Source organism: Astyanax mexicanus, chromosome 8 (assembly GCF_023375975.1).
Source record: "Astyanax mexicanus isolate ESR-SI-001 chromosome 8, AstMex3_surface, whole genome shotgun sequence".
Taxonomy (NCBI): Eukaryota; Metazoa; Chordata; class Actinopteri; order Characiformes; family Acestrorhamphidae; genus Astyanax; species Astyanax mexicanus.
Genome location: NC_064415.1, coordinates 29,714,461 through 29,742,179, shown reverse-complemented (window position 1 = coordinate 29,742,179; position 27,719 = coordinate 29,714,461). Strand labels below are relative to the sequence as shown.

At 36.8% G+C, this 27,719-nt stretch overlaps 1 protein-coding gene across 3 annotated transcripts in view; it reads left to right on the top strand.

Annotated features, from left to right (window-relative positions):
* dock11 (dedicator of cytokinesis 11) overlaps positions 1–27,719 on the top strand; it is a 122,329-nt gene that overhangs the window by 48,691 nt on the left and 45,919 nt on the right. For 2 of the 3 annotated variants that reach the window (XM_007255753.4, XM_049482473.1), the window contains exons 21-35: positions 495–616; positions 1,868–1,951; positions 2,077–2,166; positions 2,329–2,450; positions 3,525–3,594; positions 4,011–4,139; positions 5,454–5,525; positions 7,436–7,582; positions 9,963–10,046; positions 17,397–17,508; positions 20,459–20,497; positions 23,005–23,186; positions 25,874–25,987; positions 26,435–26,507; positions 26,618–26,706. In XM_007255753.4, coding sequence (XP_007255815.3) covers positions 495–616; positions 1,868–1,951; positions 2,077–2,166; positions 2,329–2,450; positions 3,525–3,594; positions 4,011–4,139; positions 5,454–5,525; positions 7,436–7,582; positions 9,963–10,046; positions 17,397–17,508; positions 20,459–20,497; positions 23,005–23,186; positions 25,874–25,987; positions 26,435–26,507; positions 26,618–26,706 — 1,529 coding nt within the window. The remainder of the gene's footprint in view (positions 1–494; positions 617–1,867; positions 1,952–2,076; positions 2,167–2,328; positions 2,451–3,524; positions 3,595–4,010; positions 4,140–5,453; positions 5,526–7,435; positions 7,583–9,962; positions 10,047–17,396; positions 17,509–20,458; positions 20,498–23,004; positions 23,187–25,873; positions 25,988–26,434; positions 26,508–26,617; positions 26,707–27,719) is intronic. The other variant, XM_007255754.4, reaches the window with a different exon arrangement.

The following is a 27,719-nucleotide window of genomic DNA, read 5'->3' as shown; positions in this document are numbered from 1 at the left end:
TTGAAGACTTAAAAATTGAGGATTTTAGGTTTGTTTATAGTGTTCATGGAACTATTTATTAAAATATTTACATTTGTAAAGGGTGTATTCATTTTTAAGAACTAAGGTTACCAAAAAAACTATGACTACATTTTTGGGTCTTGAATTATATTTATTAAGGTCTTAAAAGGTATTAAAAAGCATTAAATTTGACTTTTAAAATGGTGCAAGAACCCTGAAAAAAAATTAAATAAATAATAATAATATATAGTCAGTCAGTGTTTTAATCAGTGTTTTTTAAATACCGGTATGCTGTTTTTAGAAGCTTAATGTCTATTATGGATCAAAGAGTGAATGAAAGGTATCCTTTAATGTATCATAGACACAATATGTAAGATGTAACAGTATAGTTGTAAAACTCAACAAATCAGCTTTGTTGTTTAATTGTAGTGTTTGTAGCATTGTAAAACTAGTAAACCAGCTCATAATAGATCTTGTGGTGTTTTTTTTACCAGTGGGATATGCTTGGATGCCATTGCTGAAGGATGGAAAGTTACAGGCTTCAGATCTACAACTTCCTGTATCTGCTAATCTGCCTGCTGGTTACCTCTATGACAAGAATCAAGACTCAAAAAGGGTAGGTTTTCTCCCATTTTTAGCTATGACGTGCTAGTTCAGAACATATTATCAGCGTATGATTATTCGGGAAGGGACTGAAGAGAGGGGGAAGAACTCAATACTGTGGGCAGAAGTTGAGGTTAATTCTGCTTGTGATAAATGGAGCTAGGAGGAGCAATAGCAGAAGAGTAGGGTGGGATCAGAGATCGTATTTATAGGTTGTGAGATTAAAAAAAGGGTCTTCGGTTATGTTTCTCCTCCCAAGCGTTACTTTTGTAATGCCACATATATTTATCTTGTTGAACCTTGTTAAACCCATGTCAAAATCCAATGAGCTTTCCATTTCTTTAAACAAAGTACTTACTGGATTCTTGGCTGAATGGACGTTTTTCAGTTGACTAATTCAATATTTTTTATAGGTCACCAGACTAATATGTATTAAGCTCCTGTGCCAGGTTACTTATTCAGCTTGTTACTATCATAAAAGCTACATTATTGTTGATAATTTAGTTAATGTTAAATTAAACTTTTGTATTGTTCATTCATTTAAAATTTGAGACATTTTTATAACAGAAATGTAATGTTTACTTAATATTCACACCTAGGTGTGATTTTCCTTATTTTTTAGTGGTGTCTAGGAAATTTCCCCTGTTGTCCTGTCTTTTTAAATCTTTTAAATACTTAAATGAGACATAACTTGATCTGTTGAATACAAGCTTTTGAATGAAATTGTGTGCATCAATTTAAAGGCATTTTTACAAATATAGTTCCTTAGCACTGATCTGAATCAGATAACAAGTTTGCAAACTTTAAGCAACCCGTGGCTTGGTTTGGTTCACACAGGGGAAAATGCAAGTGCCCTAAAATGCCTCACAACATCCCATGCAAGAACATTCTCTGCACTTACTGGTCAGACCTGGAGCTGGAGCAAGGAAGTAAATACAGAAAGAGGTCCTGTGTTCTGGACTATCCAGTTTCTATCCAGTTTAACAAGGATCAACACCAGAGATGGCATTTTTTCACAGCTGTAGTAATTATCTATGCTGAATGCCAAAATGCTAAAAGAAGCCACCTGAGTGCAACTGCATTCATGTCTTCACACCTGCTCAAAAAAAATCACACCAAGGATGAAAACAGACCACAAACTGATTTTACCAGGCTAAAATTGCAGGTGTGAAAGCATAAAAGAAAAAAATCTATGTTTAGAATGTTACAGAATGCTGCATGAAGTTGATCATTAATTATTTATTATTTTTATTTCTGTTACAAGTCATCACCAGACATCAAGTGGGTAGACAATGCCAAGCCGCTGTTCAAAGTAAAGACCTATGCAGCATCAACAATCTACTCTCAGGTAAACAATTTTATTTCTGGTTATTAAAAAAGACTGTTTTTGTCTTTACAGTAAAACGTTGGTATAAATATTAAATGTCAGATATTGTGGCACTTATTTAGCTTTTGACTTTGGCCCAAATCTAGGATTTGCACCTTCACAAGTTCTTCCAGTACTGCCAGCTAATGAGGTCGACCTCAGAGGGAAACCCAGCAGAGCTCATCAAATACCTAAAGGTGAGAAGTTCTCGAAATAACATTACAGAGACATTCTTGAAAGCTCCTGTACTGAGATTCAAGGAACAAAAACTAAACAGTAATTTGTGAAATAATACATTTGTTTTTATCTATCATAAATCAAATAAAAACGCTCTTTTTCTTCCTCTATTTCTCTGGCAGTGCCTGCATGCTGTGGAGACTCAGGTCATCATTAAGTTCTTGCCCACAGTACTGGTGCAGCTTTTCCAAGTTCTCACCACTCCAAGCAAAGAACCTCAAGAGATCGGCGTCAACTGTACACGGTCAGTCTTCACCTCAAAGCAGAGGAATGTTACATTAAATGAGACCAAGGCTATAACCAGCTGCTGAATGCATTGCGAGTCTAGTTACTAGCTAAAGCTGACATTGTATGTTTATTTAAGATAGATTATTTACAATCAGTTAAGCACCATGGATTTCAAGCTGTTGTATTACAATCTACTGCACCATTAGGGACATACCTTCGACACTAGTAGTTGGTAATATAGGCCCAAAATAATCACAATATTTCAGGGTGTTTTTGCAATAATGTTCTTGCTGATATAACAAGACTTATTTTTTAAATGAATGTAAACAATAAATTACTGCAACAAAATACATATTAAATGTACCGTAAACAAATATAAACAGTCACGGAAAGACATCATTTTATATAAAAAATAAATATAACAATGTAACAAAGTAATGTAACAAATCTACCACAAAACTAAACTGCAGCATATTCAGTGCTTGTATATAAAATGCAAATAAACTATTAAAAGTAATTACAGTAAATAGCAAAACAAATACAGAATAGACTGCATTTAAGAATATTGCAATATCACAAGATGGAGCTACTTTTATCGCGTTTGAATTTTGTAATACTGTGTACTGTCATGGATGCTGAGAGATGAGAGCGAGAATAAAAAAGTAATTTAAAGATTTATTTAAACAAATGAGTAATCCCAAAGCAAAACAGAAAGGATAATGCAAAAGCAAAACAAAACAGTAAGAAAACTAAACCACTAAGACAACTATAAATATATAGACAATAGGATAACGAAATTGTTCAATTGTAACGAACCATGGAGTTTTTGTGTGAACTGATCCAAGAATTTTGTGCTCAATACTATTGAGGGAATACTGTTCTTTTTGTCCACATTTTTTCAGATAAACTGTATAGTTAATATTTTATTGTATCTGTACGCCCCTAGGAATCTCACTGTCTTAGAAATTATGTTATGTACCGGTAGTTTTAAGTGTGAGAAACGTAATTGTGGTCCATGAATCAGGGTGTAAGAGGTTAATGTGTGTCTGTGTGCAGAACTGGAGTATTAATTTAGAAAATTTCTCCACAGTGTAATCATTCACATTGTTTCCTTGTGTCACGAGGAGGAACTGGAGCATTACCTGCGCTCTTTTCTGAAGGTACTTTCTTTTCGGTCCCTTTGTTTTTATGCTGGTGCATTTCCTGTATAGATCTAGTATGCCAGGTGTAAACCAAAAATACAGTATTAGCATTAGCATAAAAAAAATAATAATGATTGTATCCATGATTTAGTCCCAGAATATTGTTGGGATTAATACAATTATACAAAGTGTTTCTAACATTGATTTTGTTTAATTCGCATTTAAATACCTACTATCAAAAGCTTAATCTTAAGGAAGAAAAAGTTTGATTAATTGTGAGTAATCACAGAATTCTTTTGTGATTAATTAGATTTCTTTTTTTGTAATCAACACCACAATTGTTTTTAACATTCATTAAACAAGTATCCTAATTACAGTGTAAAACTTTAATTGAAAAAAATCTTTATATAATTCATCTCTATTTTCTCCCATAGTATGTGTTCCTCACAAACAACCCAGCTTCAGGAAACTCCACAGTGACCACACATGAAGTTCTAGCCACGACTGTGACGGCTGTTCTCAAGCAGACTGCAGACTTCAACACCTGTAACAAGTTACTGAAGGTAATGAGTGATTAACTGCTGATAACATTCTTAAGCACTTGTTCATGGATAATGCAAATAAGCAATGCAGCAAGGAGAGGACATGGAGAGCGGACGCAAATGCGAATATATTTATTAACAGAAAAATGAAACCAAAACAACAAGAAGTAGACTTGAGACAAAGAGACATGCAACCTGAATTAACAAAGAAATGTACAAGAACTGACAAACTAACTAAAAATATATATATACATGGAAGGAATAGGAAACACAATACACCTGGGTACAGGTAATGAGGGGGCGGAGCTACAGATGTAGCTCTGAGGGATTGGAGAGCACAGAAATTCCCAGGCTTATGCTCCTGCCTTCTATGAACTTTCTATGAAATGTATTCTGATCTCTTGAATGCTTTAATGATATTAAGCACCATAGAGGGAGAAATGGGCAAATTCTTTTCCAATCTTTCTTTAAGGAACATATTTATCAAATGTTTCCATAATTTTCTCACAAAACTGTTGACAGAGTAGAGATTCACTGCACTGCTTTTCATGAATTCTACGTTTGTACAGAACCATGAATGTAGTTACTTGTTTACATTCCCTATTTGACACAAACTATTTAGTTTTCCTCATTACTAAGGTAAAAAAAAGCTCTTAATCAGCCCCATCCCCCCTTCTTTGGAGTTTTTAGAGGCCTGAAGTGCAGTTATGGATGTAGATGTACACATTAAATTAAGTTGAGCCAACATTTCAAAGAATATTTTAAAGATGAATGTACCCACAGATTTTTTTTTGGTATTTATGCTCCTTGTTCTTCTGCATTTTCTTGTTTTCTATCTATCTGTTGCTCCAAACTCACCAGGTCCACTGATATAGATTATAATTACAATGAAAATAAACATACAAATTGAATAGTGTAATATACATATACTCAGGGTATCGCAGGAAATCTGAAGATAAGCAGAATACACTCCCTTGTTATTCAAATTTTGTAAAACAATAATATATCTTGGATTCACACTGTCTGCAATTAAATATATATTTTTTGTTTGGGGGAGGTGTTGTAAACAAATGTGCGACTATAACAAGTAATGTAACAGTAATGTGACTGTTAATAGATTTTTTTACTTGACACTGCTGTTTTGTCTCTGAACAGCAGGCAGTATTGTGGATATTTTACTCTCACTAGCTTTGCACAATTTTCTCAAACCAAGAGAGCTGAGTTAGTGACAGGCACCACTTGGTTCATTGGACTTAAAATCTCAGGTTCTCTGTTCTTAGTCCTTTTCTGTTTTCTAAACCTGTTCTAACTGTGCTTTTTGTTCTGATATTTCAGTACTCCTGGTTCTTCTTTGAAGCAATGGCCAAGTCAATGGCACAGTTCCTTCAAGAAGGCAATAGAATGAAGGTGAGTGTTGTCCACCTCACCTTTACTGTGAGAGATTCACTATATTATTATGATTACAGAACAGAAAAAATAATGATAGAAATGAAATTTAAAAAGCTAATTTTTAAAACTATACAGTTGCATCAGTCTATATATACTGTACTGTTCTTTTGTTCTGTTATTTGTTTGTACTGAGCGAATCGACCCGAGTAGGATGGGTTCCTCTGACTGAGTCTTGATTCCTCCTAAGGTTTCTTCCTCCTAAAGGGAGTTTTTTTGCCACTGTGTCACCACAATGATTGGCATCTCTCTGGTGCTGCTCATAAGAGATCTGTTTTTCTCTGTAAAGCTGCTTTGTGACAACTTCTGTTGTAAAAAGCGCCATAGAAATAAAATTGAATTGAATTGAATTGAATATATATATGTGAATGTTTGCCAGCCACCACTATTATTTTCATTTTCCTTGTTATCATTATTTGCATTTTTATCTTGCCTCACTTATCAGTGAATCAGTATAAAATTTCCTGAAAACAATAGCATGCATTCAGACCTTCCTGTTGTTTATGCTCTCATCGCTGTGGTTGTGACGTGTAAGCAAATATTAGTAAAAATACATCTCATTTATTAATCTTACTTTTCTTATTTCTTTGTATTTTCCTGTTTGTTTTTTCTATGTACCCAACAAAATACATTCCTACACATGATGTTCTATTTTTTTAAAGCACAAAAAAATATGTATGTTACGCATGAGTAATATGACAGACACAAACTGGCACAGAGATTACAGAGCTTTGGAGGCAGTGTTGGCTTTATCTAGAAGTGTAAGATGTTCTGCATGTTGTGTATGTAGATTGGGCAGTATGTTAGGTTTATACTCTTAACTATTTATACTCAGCACCCATCCACGATCCAGTGAGCAGGGGCAGCCAATATTAAACAGCATACTCTTAACCGGAAATGACTGTCCACCTAGAGGACTGCATCGGGCACTATAGCATTTACCCAGGACAGAGTGCCAGTCCATATCACAGTCATACATACATTTTAAACACACACACACACACACAATCATATACAATACACAAACTTATACATACACATACAAATCAATTTAGAGTATTCACATTTTCTGGGCAATTAAAAATATCCAATTTACCTGATCTCCTTCTTTTTGGACTTTGGGAGGAAACATGCAGGGTTTGCATGGTCATGAAAAACCTGAAAAAAGTCATGGAATTAGGAAATAGCGATTTCCAGGCCTGGATAAGTTTTGTAAAAATAAAAATACCCAGAAAAATTTAGAAAAGTCATGGAAATTTTGTCTACAGATCTTAATGTTTCCATTTATCGTCAGAGAAAAATGTTGAACTAACAAAATACATCAGCTCAGAGGTTATTCAGTAATTTAGCTCTCAAACAATGGAGCTCTCAGGATTTGGCACACATTTTATTATAAAACAGTGTGTGTCAGATTCATTTTAGACCTACTATAATCAATTTCGATTATAGTTTTAGTTTTAATTGATTTTTTGTTTTATTGTCCATGTCTGCACTGTTTTAAAAATCATATGCTCATGAAATTTTGCGTTGAAGGCATAATGAAGGAATAGTCATGAAAAAATCATTAAAACTTATTGGTTAAAATGTGTATGAACCCTGATCATGGAAACTCCACCCAGATAGCGACTTGAACCCAAGAGCCCAGGGCTGGGAGGCAAACGTGCTAGCCACTGAGCCACCTTGTGCCCTTAACGAACTGAAAAACTGTAACTTCCCCACAGAACCCTGATTTTTAAAACAGTTTCCATTCATTAATACACGTATCAACAAGGGATATTACTCATATTAATTTTAATAACTGCAATAGCACATACTAAGATTTGTGCAGTACTTGCATTTCTTTAAAAGCTATATTGTATTTTCTCTAACAGATGCCTCGAGCACAGAGGTTTCCAGATTCCTTCCACCAGGCGCTGCAGTGTCTACTGCTCTCCATTATGCCTCACATCACCATACGCTACGTAGAGATCCCAGAGGAGGCTCGCTGTGTCAACATCAGTTTAGCCAACTTCATTAAGGTTTGTTTTTATTCTTAACCTAGTTCTTGAACACACGCAAACACACATACACACATGCACATGACCACAGAATGTCCGTTATCACTGCTTACAGATCCAAGATAAGCTACTGTGGTGTCAAAAGAGTGAACAAAGACACGTCGTATCTGAGGCAGACTCTGTTTGCTGTACAGAACACATAAGCCTACAGTGGGCCTTATTTATCAAGCATCTCGGTCTAAAAGTAAAATAATTATAAATTGCTGTTAAATAGAATTTATTAAACCTGATGTATTAACAACAGGAAGGTAGAGTCCAAAATGCATACTTCTTAATAGAAATCTTTGAGAAGCTCTGGTGCCACACATCAATGTATTTGTTTACTTGTGTTTTTTATTATGTGATATCCACTTTATTCTGCATGACAACGACAAGGAAGGAAGCCGTGTTTATTTATTTTGTGTTATGACTTCCGGTGTGGTGTGGCAGCTGATCCACTGATATAGATTACTATTACAATTATAAACACACAAATTGAATAGTATAATATATTCAGTTACTTAGATGGTGTCATCGTAATCAAAGGAGAGGAGAATTTAGCTTAAATGTTAGAAGACAAAAAGATTGCAGTGTTTTGTAACACATCTATCCAAATGTCCATATGTTACACTTTTGTGGAGGAGAAACCAAAACCAGAACATCCTAATCCAAAGAAAAAGAAATGGCTTAGTTCTGAAGCTCAGGTAAAACCCGACGCCCATAATTTTACTGCTGGACCCATGCTCAAGGCTTTTAAGCCTCTCACAGTCCCTGGTGTATCTGAGTTTCCCATCCACAGAATGGTAAGAGCAGACGTATGGATGTTTGGGTGGATGTTTAAATTTATTTCCTTTAACCACAGAAACAGCTCCTCTTCTTTAAAGGAACGCACTGAAGCATGGGTGTGTATAGAGCAGGGGTCAGCAATGAAACATCGAGCATGATACATCTGGTCCGTGAGGTTGTTTGAACTATAATGAACAACATTGAAATGAAGATAAACAAATAAATAAAGTGCTTCCTGGTGAGCTTTTGTTTACACACCTCCTCTGTCTCTCTGTCGCGCTCGGCGTGACTTTAGTTTCCGCCCAATCTCATTTTTCCACTCGTTCTTGGGCATTCTATCTCCTTATAAGGGCATTTTTACCTGGCTGTGTGCCAATTCACTAGCCGGGGCAGCAATAGTGTATTGGACCGCCACCCTGACGACACAGCTTCAATCCCGTGAGGAGCAGTGTGTTTTTATTTTTTCTTTTCTTCTTGGGTTTACCTGCTTTGAGGTCAACTGTTCTGCAATTGGGTTCAACAACCCTTTGGGCTGGAGAGCTACTAGTCTGTAGCACTCATCCCATTACACTTCATTTTACAAAACAGAATTTTTCTTTGTGGCCTGCCATGTAATGGCTTGGAAAATATCTGCTAATAGCTAAGACAGCACTTAGCTAGCTAGCTAACTTATATCCACCATATTTAGAAGAGTTACTTAATGATCAGTACTGATCAATGATCTTACTTTAAATACAACACGACCATAAACCATCCAATAGGAACTGACTAAAAGTTCTAACACAAATGCAGAAGAAATTGTGGCACAATTTTTCAGTTGTGTCACAGAAAAAAAGTGTAGAGTAGAGATAATAAATGTAGAAAATACAAACAAAACACACAAACAGCAGAATGTGTTTAAATCAACTGCATTTTAAATATGGTCATAAGTTGGGGACTTTGCATGTGTATGGCAGGCACATTCATGCACACAGTAAATCTTCATGCTACATTGCTTTACAACAATATTTTAATGTAAAACACACACCCGCATGAAATGACACAACCTCAAGCCAATTTCTCATTGAGCTTACCTCTCATTTCTGCAGCAGTTTGTGGAAAGAACCCCTTGTTTGCATGTGCATGTTTTTAAAAGTCAATTTTAAAACATTCATCGTTCTGAAGCTCAGATAAAAGTGGATGCATTGGGCTTGCTTGTGAGGTTTATCCTTTACACACACCGGTACTCCAGTGCTATTAGGAAAAAGTGGATGTTTTAAATTGAGCTCCTTTAACCAAAGACACAGCTCCTCTTCTTTAGAAGGTGGTGGATATAAGTTAACTAGCTGGCTAAGTGTTGTTCGGTGTGTGCGTGTTTTTAATAGAAGTCAGCCAGTAAGCAAGAATGCCTTGTCTAGACTGCCAAATGCTCTTATTTACACATTTTAAATATTTGGACGATCCATTAAAATGAAATATTCATCAACTATGACTTTTGATATTTGATATTCCAGATATAATTGATAAAATTGATAAAATGACACTTTTTTACACTATTGTAGCTACATTACTTAACAAATTCCTCTTTCCTTCACAGCGCTGCCTGACCTTTATGAACAGAGGATTTGCTTTCAGTCTCGTGAACGACTACATGTGTGGCTTCAGCCAGAAAGACCCCAAGGTAAGGTGTAAGATGTACATGGGGGCAGTGCTCTCTGAGCCACCCCTGCCTCATATCCACTGGATGTCAGCATTTATTATAATTTATTTATATTTTACATCTGTGTACTACTCTAACATGCAGTTAGCTGTGTACTACTCAAAAATCCAGCACAGTTTCCAGACAGAATGAGAGAGCTTCTAAAATGTTTCTCCCATTCAGACAGGAAGCAATGCCTTAGCCAGAGGGTTTAGTACTTTAGCAGCAAGAAAGCACCTCATGTTACTGTAAAACAGATTTCATAAGAGATTCATACAATAAATATTCTGTGTGTATTTTGTTACTAAGAAACCTGAAGCACGCATGGCGACAGTTTGCAGCACGGCTGTTTTTTTTTTTTTTTTTTTTTTAAGTAAGCCAGCTAATAATGTGCCAAAGGGGTCTGTTAAGGCAACTGTCAGCAGAAAAACGAAAGTGTTTTCCAGTATTTTTCATGCTAGTTGACAATCAGTAAATCACATGAAAACAGTGCATACCAGTGACACGCTGGTGACTCACCTATTCCAGAAAAGAGATACTTCGTTTAGCTGCTAGCGCTTCTGTTATTTATTTATTTTTTGTTAGTTTTTTTTATGTCTCTATTTAACTTTTGTTGAGTAGCTTTAAAATATTTGGCCTAGAGACATTATAAAGTGTTTTTCTTTGAAAAAAAAAATTAACAGATGAAAAGCTAAGAAACTAATGCTGCACAGAGGATTTTTTTGATGCATCTTTCTCTGGTTGGATATTTGACCTGTAAGGTTTGGATACATTCAATTGTGAATACAGATTTCAAAGGATTGGGTCTCAGATTTTCAAAAGATTCAGTTTTAAAGGATTGGGTCTCAGCTCTTAAAGCCTGAATCAGTCCCAATCTTTAATTTTGTTTATCAGAGTGCCCTCTGATGTCCATTAGTGAATGTCCAAGTGAACTTCACTTCACATGAACTTGAACTTCACATGAAGTTTATATTCTGCTGTAAGTAACATTTTTACATTGGAATATGAGGACTTGTGTGTTTGAACCACTCTTTCATAAATTCTTTGTCAATTCTCTTTCGTTCTTCGCTAGAAACACCAATAGTTTGCCTGTACTTTTACAACGGTAAAGATGTTCTATTATAGCATTAGATTTTGTACGAAACAAATCATGTAAAAAACAAAAAAGAGCAACACTCCTTTCTTTAGTTCTAACACAGCACTGAACTCTGTATTCAGAAAGAGAGAAGAAGGCTAACGCTAACACACACATGGTAAACCAAATTATTGCACATTTACTACACTATAAAATAGTAATTTCACATCAGTAGTCGACAAAGAGCAACAGCTATCATTTCAGTGTGTTTCACTATACAGTGTCTCACACGCACACATACAGAGTGATTTGACTACTGTATTTTAAATAGCCTCAGTCAGACTGGGGTTTAAGATATTAAGAACCGGTCCCATTTCAAGAGTCACGATTATTGTTAGGCTGGAGGGGTAGGGGGCAGGGATAGGGCTTGTTAGGCCTTCAAACAGAGATTTTTCAGAGGCACACTTCAAACCGAGGGGAATGAGAATCATTGGTAAGATGGGGGAACAAGTGACCAAAGAAACCCACAAATGTAAGTAATTTCCTTGTTTTAAACGTGACGATTAGCACCATATTACCATAGATTAATTTGTAGTTTCATTGTTTTATAAAATAATTCTTCATAACAAGCATTAAAAAGGTCGCTAGTGGTTTGTCAGAGTAGCTAGCTAGCTAACTTTCCCAATCCACCTTAAATGGTGCAACAGACTACAGGGGCTGCAGCATTTAAAGTGGAATGGAAAAATAAAATAAAAGCTAATTAAACTAATTTTAGCTTCCCATCACAGAGGAATTGAGATATGGACAATTGTCATGAATTTATGCCCCACCTGCCCTCTTTCTGAAGACATACAATAAAGCCCTTAAGTTAAATAGTTAACCAGCAGCGAGGTTACTGAACTTTTGCCGCGCCTAATGACGTATTGGGTGCTTGAAAAGTTGTCCCAATTTTTAGGGGAAGGATTTCACCCCTTTCCCTTCTAACTCTGTTCCAAGGGTCGAAAAAAAGGGGTAGGGGTAAGTGATAGGGCCAAGGGATGAAATGGGATTGGGTCTTTAAACACACTATAAACTTTAAAACAGTCATTTGATGTTGCTATCAAACTACATTAATCAGAACCATATATAATTTCTCATGATTTAAACTGTTCACTAAAATGAATTAGCCTTCTGTCTTGCCCAAGTTGTGGGGCACAAACAAGGTTCCTGCAGATCCGTAAAAAGTCTTAAAATGTCTTAAATTAAAATACATGTAATTAAGGTCTTAAATTGTCTTAAACTTACTGTAAATTTGCTGTAGGTATTGCATTTTCAAACTGTGTGTTTAATGCTGGTGGAAAAGCACATGCTAACTTTAGCGGTGAGTTAGCTAACATACTAACGTTAGCAGTGAGTTATCTAGCTACATTACTGGAGAGAGAACTAAGGTTAGCGGAGAGCTAGCTAACATAGTAACATTAGCGACAAGCTAGCTAACATAATAATATTAGCGACGAGTTGCTACGTTACCGGGGAGAGAACTAAAGTTAGCGGCAAGCTAGCTAACATTAGCGGCGAGCTAAATAACATAGTAACATTAGTGGCGAGTTAGCTACGTTAAGTTTTGTTTTTCAAGGGGGCGCAGAGTGGTCCAGCGGTCTAATGCGCTGCCACTATGAGCGGGAGGTCGCAGGTTCACTCATGCAGCTTTGCCATCAGCTGCCGGTGCTTAGAGGGAGCAAATTTGGCTCTGCTTCCTCTGGGGTGGGTAGATGGCGCTCTCTCCCCATCACACTTAAGGTGGCGCTGGGTGGCACGAGGCGTCTGTGAGCGGATGAATCGGAACCTGGCCGCTGTGCTTTCCTCCTCCGAGCGCGCTAGCTGCTCAGGCAATGATTCATCCGGAGCAGCTAAAAAAAAGGGGTGATTGACTTCACACGTGTCGGAGGAGGCGTGTGCTCGTCCTCATCCTCCAAGGGTCACGGGCGTCACCGGTGATAGGGACGCACAAAGGGGTGGGACAATTGGATATCCAAATTGGACAAAATTTTTTGTCCTTTTTTTTTTAATAAAATTATAAAAATATATCTTTTTTCAACACAACAAATTCTTTTCTATGAAAGAAATTAGGACTAAATTTTTGGGTCTTATTATATTTATTGCTGTATAAAAAGTCTTAAAAAGCATTAAGTTTGACTTTTGAAATGGTGCAAGAACCCTGACAAAGAACAGTATATACCAACAATCAGCTTTAGGGTACTCATATCATAGGGGACAAAAGAACTGGATCTGAACATTTATGTCATAAGAAACAAGTATATAGATAAGCTTGCCAGCTGTTGGCCTGATTAGTGTATGTGGGTTGATGGTGCAGAAGATAAAATGGAGTACCAGTCCGATTATTCCAGTTTAAGTGTGGTTTTTCTTAACTGTGTGGTGATTCTTCTAAGTATTCCGGTGGCTGTGGAACACTTTTTTCTTTCTCTTTGTGGCGGTAGCGTCAGTGTTCTTACACTGCACCACCACTAAATGAATGAAAGAGGAAATATGGGTGACCAGTTCAATTTCCTGTTTATTCTAATCTTTTAAGTCACAGGCCATTTACTGTCTTCACAGTGTCTGTCAGAAACATTAAGACTCACATGAGTTGCTCATGCCTGTGTGTTTATGTTCTCTAACTTAGCTTACTAAAACCCCATTCAGACAGGATGAGGAGGTGGAGTATAATTATTACCAGCGTTTCTAATTGAATTCTTAGTGACGTCCAAATGCCCCGTGTCAGTCATTTTTATGAACTGCACACTCCTGTGTCTGTAAAGATTTCACTGCTTTAACCTTCTATAAAAAAATGCTGTAAAAATACTGCAGGCTATATTAATCCTGTGTCAGTCAATATGTGTCAATGTGTGTAAATATTGTCATATTCTGTGGGAAATGTGTTTTTGCAGTTTTCCTTCAGTACAGAGGAGCTTGAGGAGAGTTTTAGCACAACTTTAGTTTAGGTGTGCATGGTACATATTACCTCAGGAAAACTTTAGGTGTTACAAAACATAAAAAAATAAGCCAAAGTATTCCTTAGATGCATTTCTGGCAGCTTTAGGCAAGTCATTGTTTAGCGCAGCGGGACACTCAGACAGCTAATATTCAAAATTTAATTTCATTATATAAAAAAGGTAAAAGAAACATTATCACCAAAGATTCTCCAAAATTTTTGCCAGAAGTAAACTGACCTCTTAATCATGGTATAAATTACATGGAAAAGAAAAAGCAATTACAAAGCTAAATTTCAACATATGTAACATCCCAGCAGGCAAACCAACAAATACAATATATTAACTATAGCACTGCAAATTTATTAATGGATTTTCCTCTGTAGTGCTATTCTCCCTGAACTGTATACAGCAGCACTCTGACACACAGTGCATCCACAGCTGTTTAAAAAAAGCATAACAATGCACCATGACTTAAACTGTAATATAATAAATGAAATAATTGTTTTGAATCAGTTATTTAGTCTTTTTACTTATTCACCTGAGCACCAGAAGTGCTTGTTTGAAAGTAGGATTTTCAGTTAAATAATTGTAGTTGTCAAATATTCAGTGCGGTCTTTCTAATGCTTTATCAGTTGTCACAGAGCACTGTTGGAGATTGTAATTTTTGGTTTTGAAGGTGACAACTGGCTGTAAATCGAGTAGCCACTCTCATGCCAGTCATGAATTTTACATATGTTATGTAGTAAAATAACATTGCTCCAGCTCCCTATGTAAAATAAATCCAATGGAATAAATAGGGCTTAACATTTGATTCTAGCATAAGGAAGAAATCAACAAAAATACATTTAATTAATAATTTAGTAGCATGTGCTTTAAATGTATAATATGAGATGGTTTGAGACTAAGTTTTATTGATTATTTTAATATTGTTTAATAAATGTGTGTGGTTAGAGCACTTTTTTTGCCTTACTGTTACGCCATCAAGGAGAACAGATCAAGCAGAGATACTTCCCATGTACACCAAAAAAAAAACTAGGACTTCACCCAAAGCTCCTAAGAAAAAAGATTAAATCATCCAGACATCACAGTAATATTGTCTGTCCAGACAGGAACACGCAGGGGAAAATGTTTACACTCCCATAATACCACAATCAACAAAGGCCAAGACACGGGATAGACAAGTCTGGAGAACTACTACTCTCTCAACAGATAATTAAAAGTCAGAACATACTTGACTGTGTTCAAATAAAAACTTACTACAGTCTAGCATGTGCTAGTGCTTCTTGTATAAACCGGGCCTGGTTGCTATATAGTGGGCATGGGCAGGCATGTATGCTCAGGATCTAAATGGGCATGGAGAAACGGCATTGAAGCTGTGTAGACTAAGACACATACAAATACAAGTGTTAAGATATCGCCTTGCCAATCATTTCCATGTCCACAGGTGTATAAAATGAAGCACCTTGGCATGCATACTGCTTCTACTAACATTAGTGAAAGAATGCAGAAAGTCCAGCGGGCTAAGCACTGCCACTATGATCGGGAGATCGCTGTTTCGAATCCTGGTCATGTAGCTTGCCATCATCTGCCGGAGCCTGGAGAGAGCACAATTGGCCTTGTTCCTTCTGGATGGGTAGATGGTGCCCTCTCCCCTCATCACTCTAAAGGGTGATGTCACTCAGCGCAAGGTGTATGTGAGCTGATGTATCCTAACCAAGTTGCTGTGCTTTCCTCCAACGAGTTCTAGTAGGACTGTTGCCTGGTGGATCATGTCTTTACTACAAATTTAGTTGAAACACTTTTTCAGGACCCTTGCTATATGAGTTTTTGTCCTTGTAGTAAGACAGCATATTAGTCAAGTCAAGTAGTTTTATTGTCAATACTGCATATGTACAGGACATACAGAGAATTGAAATTACGTTACTCTCCTTCCCAATTTTACAGCAAGTACAGATAATAGATATAATAAAAGAGAATGGGAATTAGATAAAATATCACTGTGTCATTCATTCTTTGATGCTGCATAGAATCAATATAGAGCCATCTTTCTACCATTGCAAAGGATCTTTTTCAGGTTCTATAAAGATCCAGTGCTCTTAATAAAGAACCATTGAAGAATCATTTTTAAAGGATTCATTCCATCTTTTCTTTTAAATAGTATGAATGAATGCCAAGAGAAAAAAATGCTCAGGTGTTTATATTCAGCCATGCTTTAGATCACTAAATTAGAGGTCTCTGAAGAAAGACAGGATTTGGCTCTTGCTAATGAATATTCATACATGCAAATATATCACCTCTAATTATCTAACAGCACTGCAGCAGAGAATGCCTACCTGCCTTCCCCTCACAGTCAAATTTACAGCTCTAAAACTCAAAGGACAAAATGTTTTCAGAGATACAGCCTTAGTTATAACGGTACAGCACTGAGTGCTCTGTAAGGTTAACCCTTAAACTTCACTTAATGTCAGACATGAGCGGCGTGCGGCCAAGAAATGTTATCAACGCAGTGGTGCGAGTGCAAGTTGAGACTGTCTGTTGCGCCTCAGCTGCGCGAATAACCCCTACGGTAGCGACTCTTTGTTAGGCCATGAAGTCACTGGTTGACGTACACACGCTAATGTCTCTCTGATCAACTCGTATTTCTGAGGATTTTCTTTTACTAACTACTGCAGACAATGGCGGCTGAAGAACAGTTTAATATGCAACATGCATATACAACTCAGAGACCTATAGTACTATACAAAGAACAAGAAAAAGTGTATTTTAGCGGAATGAGACCTTTAAGACTTCTGTATTAAGTTGTGGGGTATGCATAAAACTCCTTTGACTCAATTGACTATATCTCATATGCATCATTTATGTTTATCCAGATGTTTACATCTACAAGTATACATACAGAAACCACAGTTTCCATTTGTGTCCATTTATATCCACAAGTATCCGTTTGCATCCACTGATCCTATGCTCTCATCTCTTTAGAGTATATTAACTTAGAAATAGCTTGCTATAAGTGGATGATGCTATTGTCAGAAGCTTAATGAATGAATGAAGCATGTTTGGTACTCTGCACAAGAGTGTTTAGAGGGGAGGGTTTACAGATGGCATTTGGAAACAGAACATTGTTTTACTATTCTTCCATCTACTTGTCCCTTATTGCTTTTAACAAATGTTTTAATACTGTACATAATATTTGTGTGTATCTCAAAACAGCACATGATGTCATATTTTCTTTGCTCGAATTGAGGAGCCAAGCTGTGGCATAACATGTACATTTGTCATCTACAGGTTTTGACAGAAATGAAGTTCTACTTCCTCATGACAGTGTGCAATCATGAGCACTACATTCCTCTCAACCTGCCCATGGCCTTCGGACGAACTAAGCTGCAGAGAGTACAGGGTAAGGTTTTAATGCGTCACTAGACTGTACGTTTATCACTTATAGTTACCCCTACCTTCCCTACACTGCATGCACTTGACCCCATTCACATAGCTTGCATATTGAGACCATTGTAACTATAACCACTGACCTTCACCTCTTAATATCTGGCAGTGAGTAAACCTGCAGAAGAGACTTTACACTAATAAATGTACTTGTGCAGTTTTTGGGATGAAAAAAATTAATTCTGTGTTGTTATTTGATTGGCATGACCAGGTCATATGTAAAAAACATGAACTTGGACAACAAGGTCATCGAGAACATAAGCACATAATCAGCCTTGCCTTCTCCTCTTTACCTAGCATGATTCAAGTCATGATACAGTTCAGATGTCTGTTAGCACATGCAATAGAACTGTCAGTTAGTACTTAAAACAAATATCTTCACCTGTCCACTTATGTATATAGCAGTTCATCAAGATCATATCTAAATAAATGTATTTGTATAGTATTTGTTTACAGCTGTTAGAAAGGTTCATCTTCCATCACTGTGTCAGGTAGAAAGCCAGAAGGTAACGCAGACACAGGGGCACCTTTAAACAATGGTGTTCACCTTCTTTTCATGTGACTTAGTGGCCTGCCCTCATCTTCACAGTGGGTGGGAATTAGAAATTATAAGATTGAGAAAACAACTGTAAACAAAGTTTACGGATAAATAATTACCCTGAGGGTACTTATCATTCTATCATATCTTTCTGGGCCTGTTTGTAATCTGAATTAAAGAGCATTGTTAGTGCACTGACAAACCATATTAATTTACATGATCACGCAAAACTAACAAACGGAAACAAAAAGAAACTTCTATTGTATTTTTAAAATGGCTGTTCAACACTTTTGAAATTCTGACCCTCCTTTGCTGAACAAGTGAGATACATTTTAAAATATCTAACTTTCAAGAGCTAACAAAATCGTGTAGCCTTTAGTCTGTATTAGGAATATACAGTTGCAATAAAAAAGTATGTGAACCCTTTGGGATTACTTGGATTTCTGCATAAATTGGTCATTAAAAGTCACAACAATAGACAAATACAGTCTGATTAAACTAATACCACACAAAAATGATATGTTTGCATGGTTTTATTGAACACAACATGTTAACATTCACAGTGAGGGTGGAAAAAGTATGTGAATCCTTTGGGATTACTTGGATTTCTGCATAAATTGGTCATTAAATGTGTTCTAATCTTCATCTATGTCACAACAATAGACAAACACAATCTGCTTAACCTAATACCACACAAAAAAATATATGTTTGCAACTTGGATTTAATAACTGGTTGACCCTCATTTGGCAGCAAAAACCTCAACCAAACATTTCCTGTAGTAGCAGGTCAGACCTGCATAACGGTCAGGAAAACTTTTTGGACCATTCCTCTTCACAAAACTGTTTCAGTTCAACAATATTCTTGGGATATCTGGTGTGAATCGCCTTCTTGAGGTCACGTCACAGCATCCCGATTGGGTTGAGGTCAAATAGCAATCCGCCAAAGTCAGAGCGCACCTCCCTCTTAAAGGGAATGGCAAGTTGGATTGGCTTATTTCACTTAATGCCCGAAATCACTGATGATAAATTAAGAATATTAGTACATGTCTTTTGTGCGTTTAGAGCAAAAAAAAAAATCCTTACAGCTCACCTATAGATCACCAAAATAGGGGCCCATTGTGTTAAAATACGTTGCTTATTAAATAATAAATAATAAAAAACCCAATTCTGTTTATTTATGTTATTATATTCGACAGATGTAAATAAATGTAAATGCATGTACAATAACAATAAAGCATTGACCAACTTTTGCATATAAACCACCACCGTCCCCAAACAACGAAAAAGCAAATGAAGGGGGAAAATGTGCCTGTGTTCCAATGTGTATGATATCCAAAAATAAATAAATAAAGTTATAAAAACAATAAAGCATTATTAGACTGTTAACAACTAAACAACACAAGTGCATTTACAGTGCTATGGATGTTTCTCCTTCGTATTGGTCAATATAATTTGCATTCTTTGCACAAAGTTACAGAACATTAAGACAAATATAAAATTATCCTTTGAATAGTGAATATCTTGTTCTGTGTATTTTTCTAGTTATTATGATTAAAGTTTAAATGCTGTATGTGCAATAATAGGATCTGTTCAAATACTGCTTTACTAAAGACTTCAAATTTTTAAAATCAATTTCCAAAACTCAATCACTAAAAATCACCCCCTCATTTTTTGAACAATGGATTAGAAAAATACATACTGTAGAATTTTGTACACTTTTGTCTCATTTGGACCTTTTTTGTTTCTACTACAATATTTTAAAATACATTCACTGCACTCAGATGATCGATCTCTATTTAATTTATTGTGAGAATTGTAGCACCAATAGTCTATGCCTCTTTTGAACTAGTTCACGTATGTTCTAATGGGTGAACATTTATGCCGTTATTTATTTTACATGATATATATTGTATTTTATTAACAGGGGTAAAAAATAAATTGACATTATTTTTTATAGACAGACAGACAAGAAGTGTCAAATTAAAAAACAAAAAAGAAAATGGTTTGTGGTTTATTACACACACAGGTGTATTGCTCTCTTACTGTAAAGAATCTTCCTGCATTTCCTTCTCAGTTAAACCACTCTGTTCCACAGCAGGGTTGAGTTTCCCAAATGCTTCAAAAACAAAGCGAGATCAAAGCTCTCTGCTAGATAGAAGTGCATGTAACACACTCTGTAACGAGTCTCTTATCTACACAGTGCTTTTGGGAATCCCAACTGAAGTGGCATTCAAAGCTAGTGAAGCATCAAAAGAGTATTGCTCCTGGCCCCTTTTTTCAACACACACTTTCACATACCCTTCCTATCCTGCATGATGTCCTCCTTTTTTCATTTTCTCTTTTTCTGTTTTTTTTTGCTCATGATCAGATTTTATTTCGTACGCGGCGGAGTGTTTTGGCGTCATAGGTAGGTGATGCCGGCCAACATTTGATGCAAAATAAGTCTGGATTGCCAGTTAAGAGCTCCCTTAACCTCACTAACTGGCTAGCCACTTTCTTGCAAAACCCATCAATCATGCTTGAACATCTAACTGCCATCGCATCTGACATTTCAGGCCTGGGCTTGTGCTGAAGTCTAAAGTTGCCATGCATTATGAAACTGCTTTGTTATGACATCTTACACTCTATTACACCAGGGACTCTTGAGAGTTTTGGGAAAAACTATTTCAAAATGTAGAAGGTGGACGAAAGCCTGTAGTGTCAGCTGAGTTTCATGGTTGTGAAACTCTAACGTTTTGTCACACATGACATGAATGTTTTTTTTTTTCATGGATAGGTATTGTATGTCCTCCTCCCACTGTTACCTTTCTTGCCTTCTGCACTCTGTGATTGACTTTCAGTAAATACAGAAGGATCTTGTGTGGATCAGCAGTTCTCAATATTTAATTAATAGCAAGCAATCATTAAGTGTGAGACATTGTAGGGTAATGAACATGCAACAGATTTATCCTCTAATTAAATTTAATTAAACGATGCTGATAGAAGTTTGTTAACATTAATATTTTTGTTAAAGCCTGGTACACACTACAGGAGTCTGAAAATAATAAATGATATACAAACCAGAGCACATCTCACACTTAGACCCTCTGTTTTGCGCGTACACGCCATGGGGTAGGGGGTCACGATTCTTGTTAGGCTGGAGGGATAGAGGGAAGGGATAGGGCTGCTAATTTTAGTTCCTCACCACAGAGGAATTTATGAATGGACAATAATAATTAATTTCTGCACCACCTGCCCCTTTTCTGCCTAGTTCTTACTGTCATTAAACGCTAAAAAACCTGAAAAATGAAACAAATCAAACGCAAATCAAAAGAAACATTGTGAACACATTTTAAACACCAGCAGACTTCATTTTTATGTAAATCTATATATTTTTTACATTTGTTAAGAGAGTTTGCACTTTACATAGGGTCCCCTGTGCAGTTAACATCTGCTCTTGCTTTTTTTTTTTTTTTTTTTAATAGTAAAAAAAAATGCAGTTTTCTGTTCCACCGCAATTTAGGAAGTGACATTTCAGAAATTTAAGGATGTTGTCTGACAGCATGAGGAACAGTGTAATATGAATTATAATCAAAAGGAGATGAATTAAAATTTCTCAGTTTGTCAGTTGTTCACATTATCATTTAGTTTTAATGTATTGCCAATAAGTGAAAACATTTGCTCTAGGTTGAGTATTGTATAGTTTGGTCAAAATATGTCATATATCATAGTTTTCGTTTTGAAGTGAATTCTTGTATCTGTTATTCTGTGAGGGAATGGTGCTCTGTGCAGGAGGAATTCCTGACCTTTACCCAATTATTATGGATTGACACACCTTTAGCCCTGAGCTTAAAAAAAACATATAAATAGATTAATTGATATTTATTATATTTATATCATATACATATCTGCCCAGCTTTTAAATATTGTAGAGACCCTTGTGTCTCTAGGTAGTTGGTGTGGTGCAGTCGGTGGTTGGTATGGTGCTGTGCATAACACCACTATCTTCCAGTGAGCTATCGCATCATATGGGAGACTGTGGTTCAAATCCAATTAGAGTCCTTGGGCAAGACTCTTAACCGTACATTGGCTCACTTCTGTGTTAGGAATAACCTTGTCGCTCTGGATAAGGGCATCAGCTAAATGCCATAAATGTAATGTAAAGTTTTCCAGAGCTCTACAAGTGTTGCCACCATTTCTGGAGTCCATGGCACACAACTAGTGATTGCTCTTGCTTCAATTAGGCTGCTGTTGGCTGAAGTGTGTTCACTCGTAGGATGTGTCCCAAGATTATCTAATACTATAGAAGTATCTCTCAGTTTCAGACATAAAAAGTAACAAAATATTTGAGGGCCATTGATTATCTTGAGAGCTGAAATGAATCGCTTCAGATTTACAGTACCTGCCAGTCAGAAAACTGTGTTCAGAAAATGTTTCAGAAGGGCAAAATCAGGCATAAAATCAAGATTAAAAATCATGTAGTTTGTGCCAGGCTTCCTGTGGTACTATTACAAAGAGATCCTGCTGTATGCAACACAAGTTCTTTCTGAAACTGTTGTTGTTCTTCTCTGCTGGAGCAAGAAGCTGCGAATGCAGTCTGGTGAACAATTAGAGCACTTTGCCAAGAAACACGATACAGTGTCTTCATTTCAGAAACACCTTGTGTTTGTATGAACACATTTCACTGTCACAGATTTTGTCTCAGTGGCCAAGTGACCTCAGATGACTTGTCACTGCATTTTCACAAATGCATCTTTTCTTAAATGTACCATGTTGTCAAATGATGCATGGAATGCATTTAAACTGCTTGTCTAGCAACTTGAAGGATCCAAAATTACATCATTCTCTAATCAGTTATAATGAAAATGAAAAAAATGAAACCACTGGTGATCCCCAACAGGAGACTGTTAGTAACAGTGGTGCACTATTTTGCAGACCAGAGTTTGGAGTACAGCCTTACAGAGGACTACTGCAGGAACCATTTTCTGGTTGGTCTGCTTCTGCGGGAAGTGGCAGATGGCCTGCAGGGCAGCCCGGAGATCAGGCAACTGGCTGTGGCTGTTTTGAAGAACCTGATAATTAAGCATGCCATGGATGACAGATACACAGCCTATAAGGTAAGTCATGTGTAATTGAGGACAAATGCTCCAGATGCTCCTTCACACTGAGCAACAAGAGGTATTACTGTTCAGTTCTGTGGGAAAGAGTAGCTCTAACCTTTGTTCCCAAAAGTCAGACGAGGCCAGAAAAGCGTGTCGTCTGACATATTTGCGTACATAGCTGATACGCCGCTTTATTTGACTGCGAACTGAATTTCGTTTTCTCAGTGGCGGCGTAAGTCTGTATTTAAACCTTTATCCCTGAGACTGATACGGACCCAACGGTTAAATCTGTTGACATTTCTGGCCTCAGAGGCTACAGAACGTAATGTTCCATACAAAAAACATATAAAATCCGCTGTTGTTCAAATGGCTCCTGTACAATACTCAGACATCACACTCAGATAAGCTCACGTCTGTTATGCAAACTGCAAACAAACAATAGGAATTGTGGCAGACAGGTTTCGAGCACCTTTGTGTTTTCACTTTTATAGCAAGGAAAACCCAAACAGTACGTCTTATCCAAATGTCGTTAATGGTTATCAGATCCAGTGTAAATAACAGTCTCCATAATATGTAAATGACAGTTGTTAGGGGCATCTGCGTATCTGCATTACGCTCAAGAGAATATGGATCAAGCATTTTTCAGTCAGTAGTTTGTCTTCCTGAAAAAAGAATAGGTGTTGTTCTTGGCGCTCTATGATAAACTTGACACGTAACCGTAACAATAAATGTAAATATTAATTAATTGTAGAATACATATCCTGTCTGCTCCTTAAGCCAACTGCTTATTCACTAAGGAGACCGTGTTGACCGTAGTAATAACCCGTAACTGAGCACACAGTCTACACAACATCAATAAATATTTGTGGACACCTCTTCTAATGAATGCTACTTTAAGCTACTTTAAGTTGTACCTATTGCAGACAAAGATGTGTCAATACACACACACACAGTTTAAATTGGACTAGATAAACATGAACCAATTGGCATCATGACTAAGGATCATGGCTAAGGATGGCATTGAGCTGTGGAGCAGTGAAGTGTGTTTTCTAGAATCCAGTGCTTCTGGGAATGCAAAGAAATACTCACAGCAATATGTCAAAATCTAAGAGAATGTAATAGATAGCATTCCCTGGGCAGTAGAGACAGTGAAACTTTTTTTATTACCATTGATTTCTAAATAAAAAAATGTTTCAATACTTATGTCCCATACCAAGCATCTCAGGCTGCCTTCAGTGAGTTTACAAGACAGCCTAAAGGACCTGATGCAAAGCTGAATTTTACAATGAAAACCCAGTTTGTTTAGTAAATGTAATGGTTAAACAGGAAAAATGTAGTTTATGTATTTTTTACAGAGGTGATTTACCCTCTCTGCCATGTCTTCTTTATTTGATTCCGAGATAAGCTGAAGCTGTTAGGGTCTAGTTTAACTTCTGAGCTGCTGCGAGAGAGTCAGCCACCTCTGTTTCTCGAAAGTAGAAAAAATAATGTTTTAAAAAGTTTTTGGAATTTGTTAGTGCTAATGTTAGTCCAGCATGTCTGATACACTACTGTTAGCTGGCTGTGTAACAACTAAGGGTGTACTCACACTAGGCACGGTTCGGTTGAATCGTGCCTCCCCACTCTCCCACTGGCCTGCACTCACACTGCGTTTAAACAATCCGAGCCCGAAGACGCTTATGTCATTACTTACTGCTCAGTGGGCTTGCCGGTGTTGTGCCGAATTCAGCACCCCCGCCATGAAAAGCACCCTCTCTCAGCAACGCTTCTTTAACTTCCTTTGAAATACACGCCACAAGTCACAGTTATCTCAGTTACAGTTACATACAAAGCAACATAGTGCTGGACGCCTCATTACTGACAACATCTTGTTCCGTGCTCAGGCACAGATCATGCTCACACTGCAAACTGCCAAGGAATTTCATACAGCATCTGTTAATGCGACCAACAGCACACCACAAAATCATCAGGAAAAGTAAGATAACTAGTTGCCTGACAGCTTCACTACGACTCGTTACTCAAATTAGCGCATAAAATCTGTTTCCACAAAGGTTGTATTGCACCAGCTAGCAGAGGCTTTTTTATGTTTTGCACTATTATTTTTAATTTTCAATAAAGTATCTATCTATCTATGTATCTATCTATCTATCTATCTAAGGCTATAAGCATAAAAAAAATGTTCAGAATGTGTTTTATATTCTTAAACATTGTTAATTATATTACAGTAGATGGGGAGATCGGTTCTTAATAGACTTGTTTCTTAAATAACTGAGGAAGTCTATGCTTCTTCAGTGTTACAGTGTTAATTAACATCATTCTAAACTATTTCGCTCATTGAAACAGCCCCAAAATGTTTTTAAAAAGCTCAGTTTTAACACTGTAATCACTCACAAAGACAATTTATGAGGCGGGTCGAGGTTGGGCATAACCTAACCCTAAGCCTAACTAAGCTCTAACCTGTAGTGGCTTCACTTTTTAAAACTATGTGCTGTTCATGCTTTCTACAGTAGTCATTGGCTAGAACTAAGCAGGAACCCTTTGCCAAGTTTTCTGAAGAAGTATTGTTCTTTAATTTGCAATGTTATTGTTCACCAACAAAAAAAACATACTCACTTATTAAAAACACAATGAAAAGCTGTTTACGTTCTGATATCTGCTGTGGATCAGTCATTTATTTGCATTCACGTCTATTCCCTGGACAGAATCAGCAGGCCCGTATCTGTGTGCTTTACCTCCCACTGTTCGAGTTGCTGTACCAGAACCTGAATAAACTGACTGCCCAGAAACAGCCTTCAAGGTCTGGCTTTGGCCTCATGGTAAGTTTCTCATCTTCTCAACTCATAGCCATTGAAAAGTTTCAGAACTGCTGGCCTTCTAGCCAGCAAATATAATGCCCCTAAAATGATCAGCAAACAACTGAAACAACAAAACACACCTGCAATTGTATAACTGCACCTGTTTTTAATGCACCTGTGAGTAATTAGTAGGAAATGAAGAGAATGCTGGGAATGAGGTGTGCATGAGAGCAATCAAGAGCAATAGAAAGCAGTCTTTATCTATTAAAAGCTAATGAAAGTGAATATGAAAGCTTCTGCAGATGGAAGACTTTTATTTTGGTTTTATTCCAGTGTGCATCATGATGTTTAATAACTGAAAAGTCCATATTTTGCTGCAGTATAACATGTCAATGTAACAAAGATGATTTATTTGTTCTGAACTGTTTGTATTAATTAAGAGAAATTCACTCTTTGGTCAAATTTCAGTGCAGAGATGACCTGTCCATGACCGGCTCCATAGACACTCGCCGAGCCAGTACAGCCATTGACAAGGAACCAAGTGAGTGAACCAGGAACAGCTTCCAAGATTCCAAAAGTACTTCATTAGATATTTGATACCAGTGGTAAAAAAAACCTTGTTGTGTATGTGTGTGTGTGTTTGTGACATAGCTGGTGTCATCACCCAAAACGGACATGCAAGGAGAGATGACTCAAGAAGCTCAATGTATGGCGACCCTGGTACACCAGATATTAACGAGGTGAGACATATAAAATTATCTATATGTTATGCACTATTGTCGAACTATATTTCTCTTTTCTACATCTTCTTCCTTTTCATCTGTAAAATTTCTGTAAAATGTCTTGTCTAAGCAACATCATGGCAACCATCTGACATACTGTAGCAGTTACCTAGCTTAGGACACCTTAGTAACACCACACTGTAAGCCTGGATAAGTTGAATTTACTTAAACAATTTAAGGAAACCAGTTGCCTTAAAACATAACTTAGAACACGAAGTTATTACAACTAAAGGGGGAGTTGGTTTAACTTTTTTATTTTTGTTATACTGTAAGACAGAATAAGTTGAGTTTACTTAACTTTTTTAAGGCAACCGGTTTGCTCAAATTATTTTAAGGAATGGGGAATGAAAACTTGATTTAGCATAAATTAAAACATCAAATTATTACAACTAAAGGATAGCTTGATTTATTTGTAAGGTAGCCCAGGGAGAATCACTACACACTGATGATGAGTGTCATAAACTGTTGGACACACCCAGTGTTCAAAGAGATTGTGATAGAAGCCAGTGGAAGCTGCCAATAAGTTGGTGCAACTCAAAGATCGCATTTTGAATGTATATGTGCCAACAAAACTCAAAATAGTTGAGTATTGTTTAGAAATATCCAATTTTATGTAAAACGGACTTAAATAATTTGAATTCAAACAACTTCTGGGTTAACAGTGCATTGCAAACATTTGGGATAACCTTATAAACAATGTAGGAACATCACAACAACCAATGTTGATACCATAGCATCCACCTATCCATATCAACTACTAAGAAACAACTTAGCGATACCATACCAACCACCCAGAATACCATGGGCCTTGTTCAAGGGCAAAACAGTGGCAGCTTGCCAAACCAAATCGCAGCCACAACCCTGTTATTATTCTTAGGGCGTTTTTTACACCAGCACTATTTGGTTCGGTTACAACAGACTCTGGTTCCTTTGTAACTTTAGTGCAGTTTGATTGAGCAGGTGTAAAAACA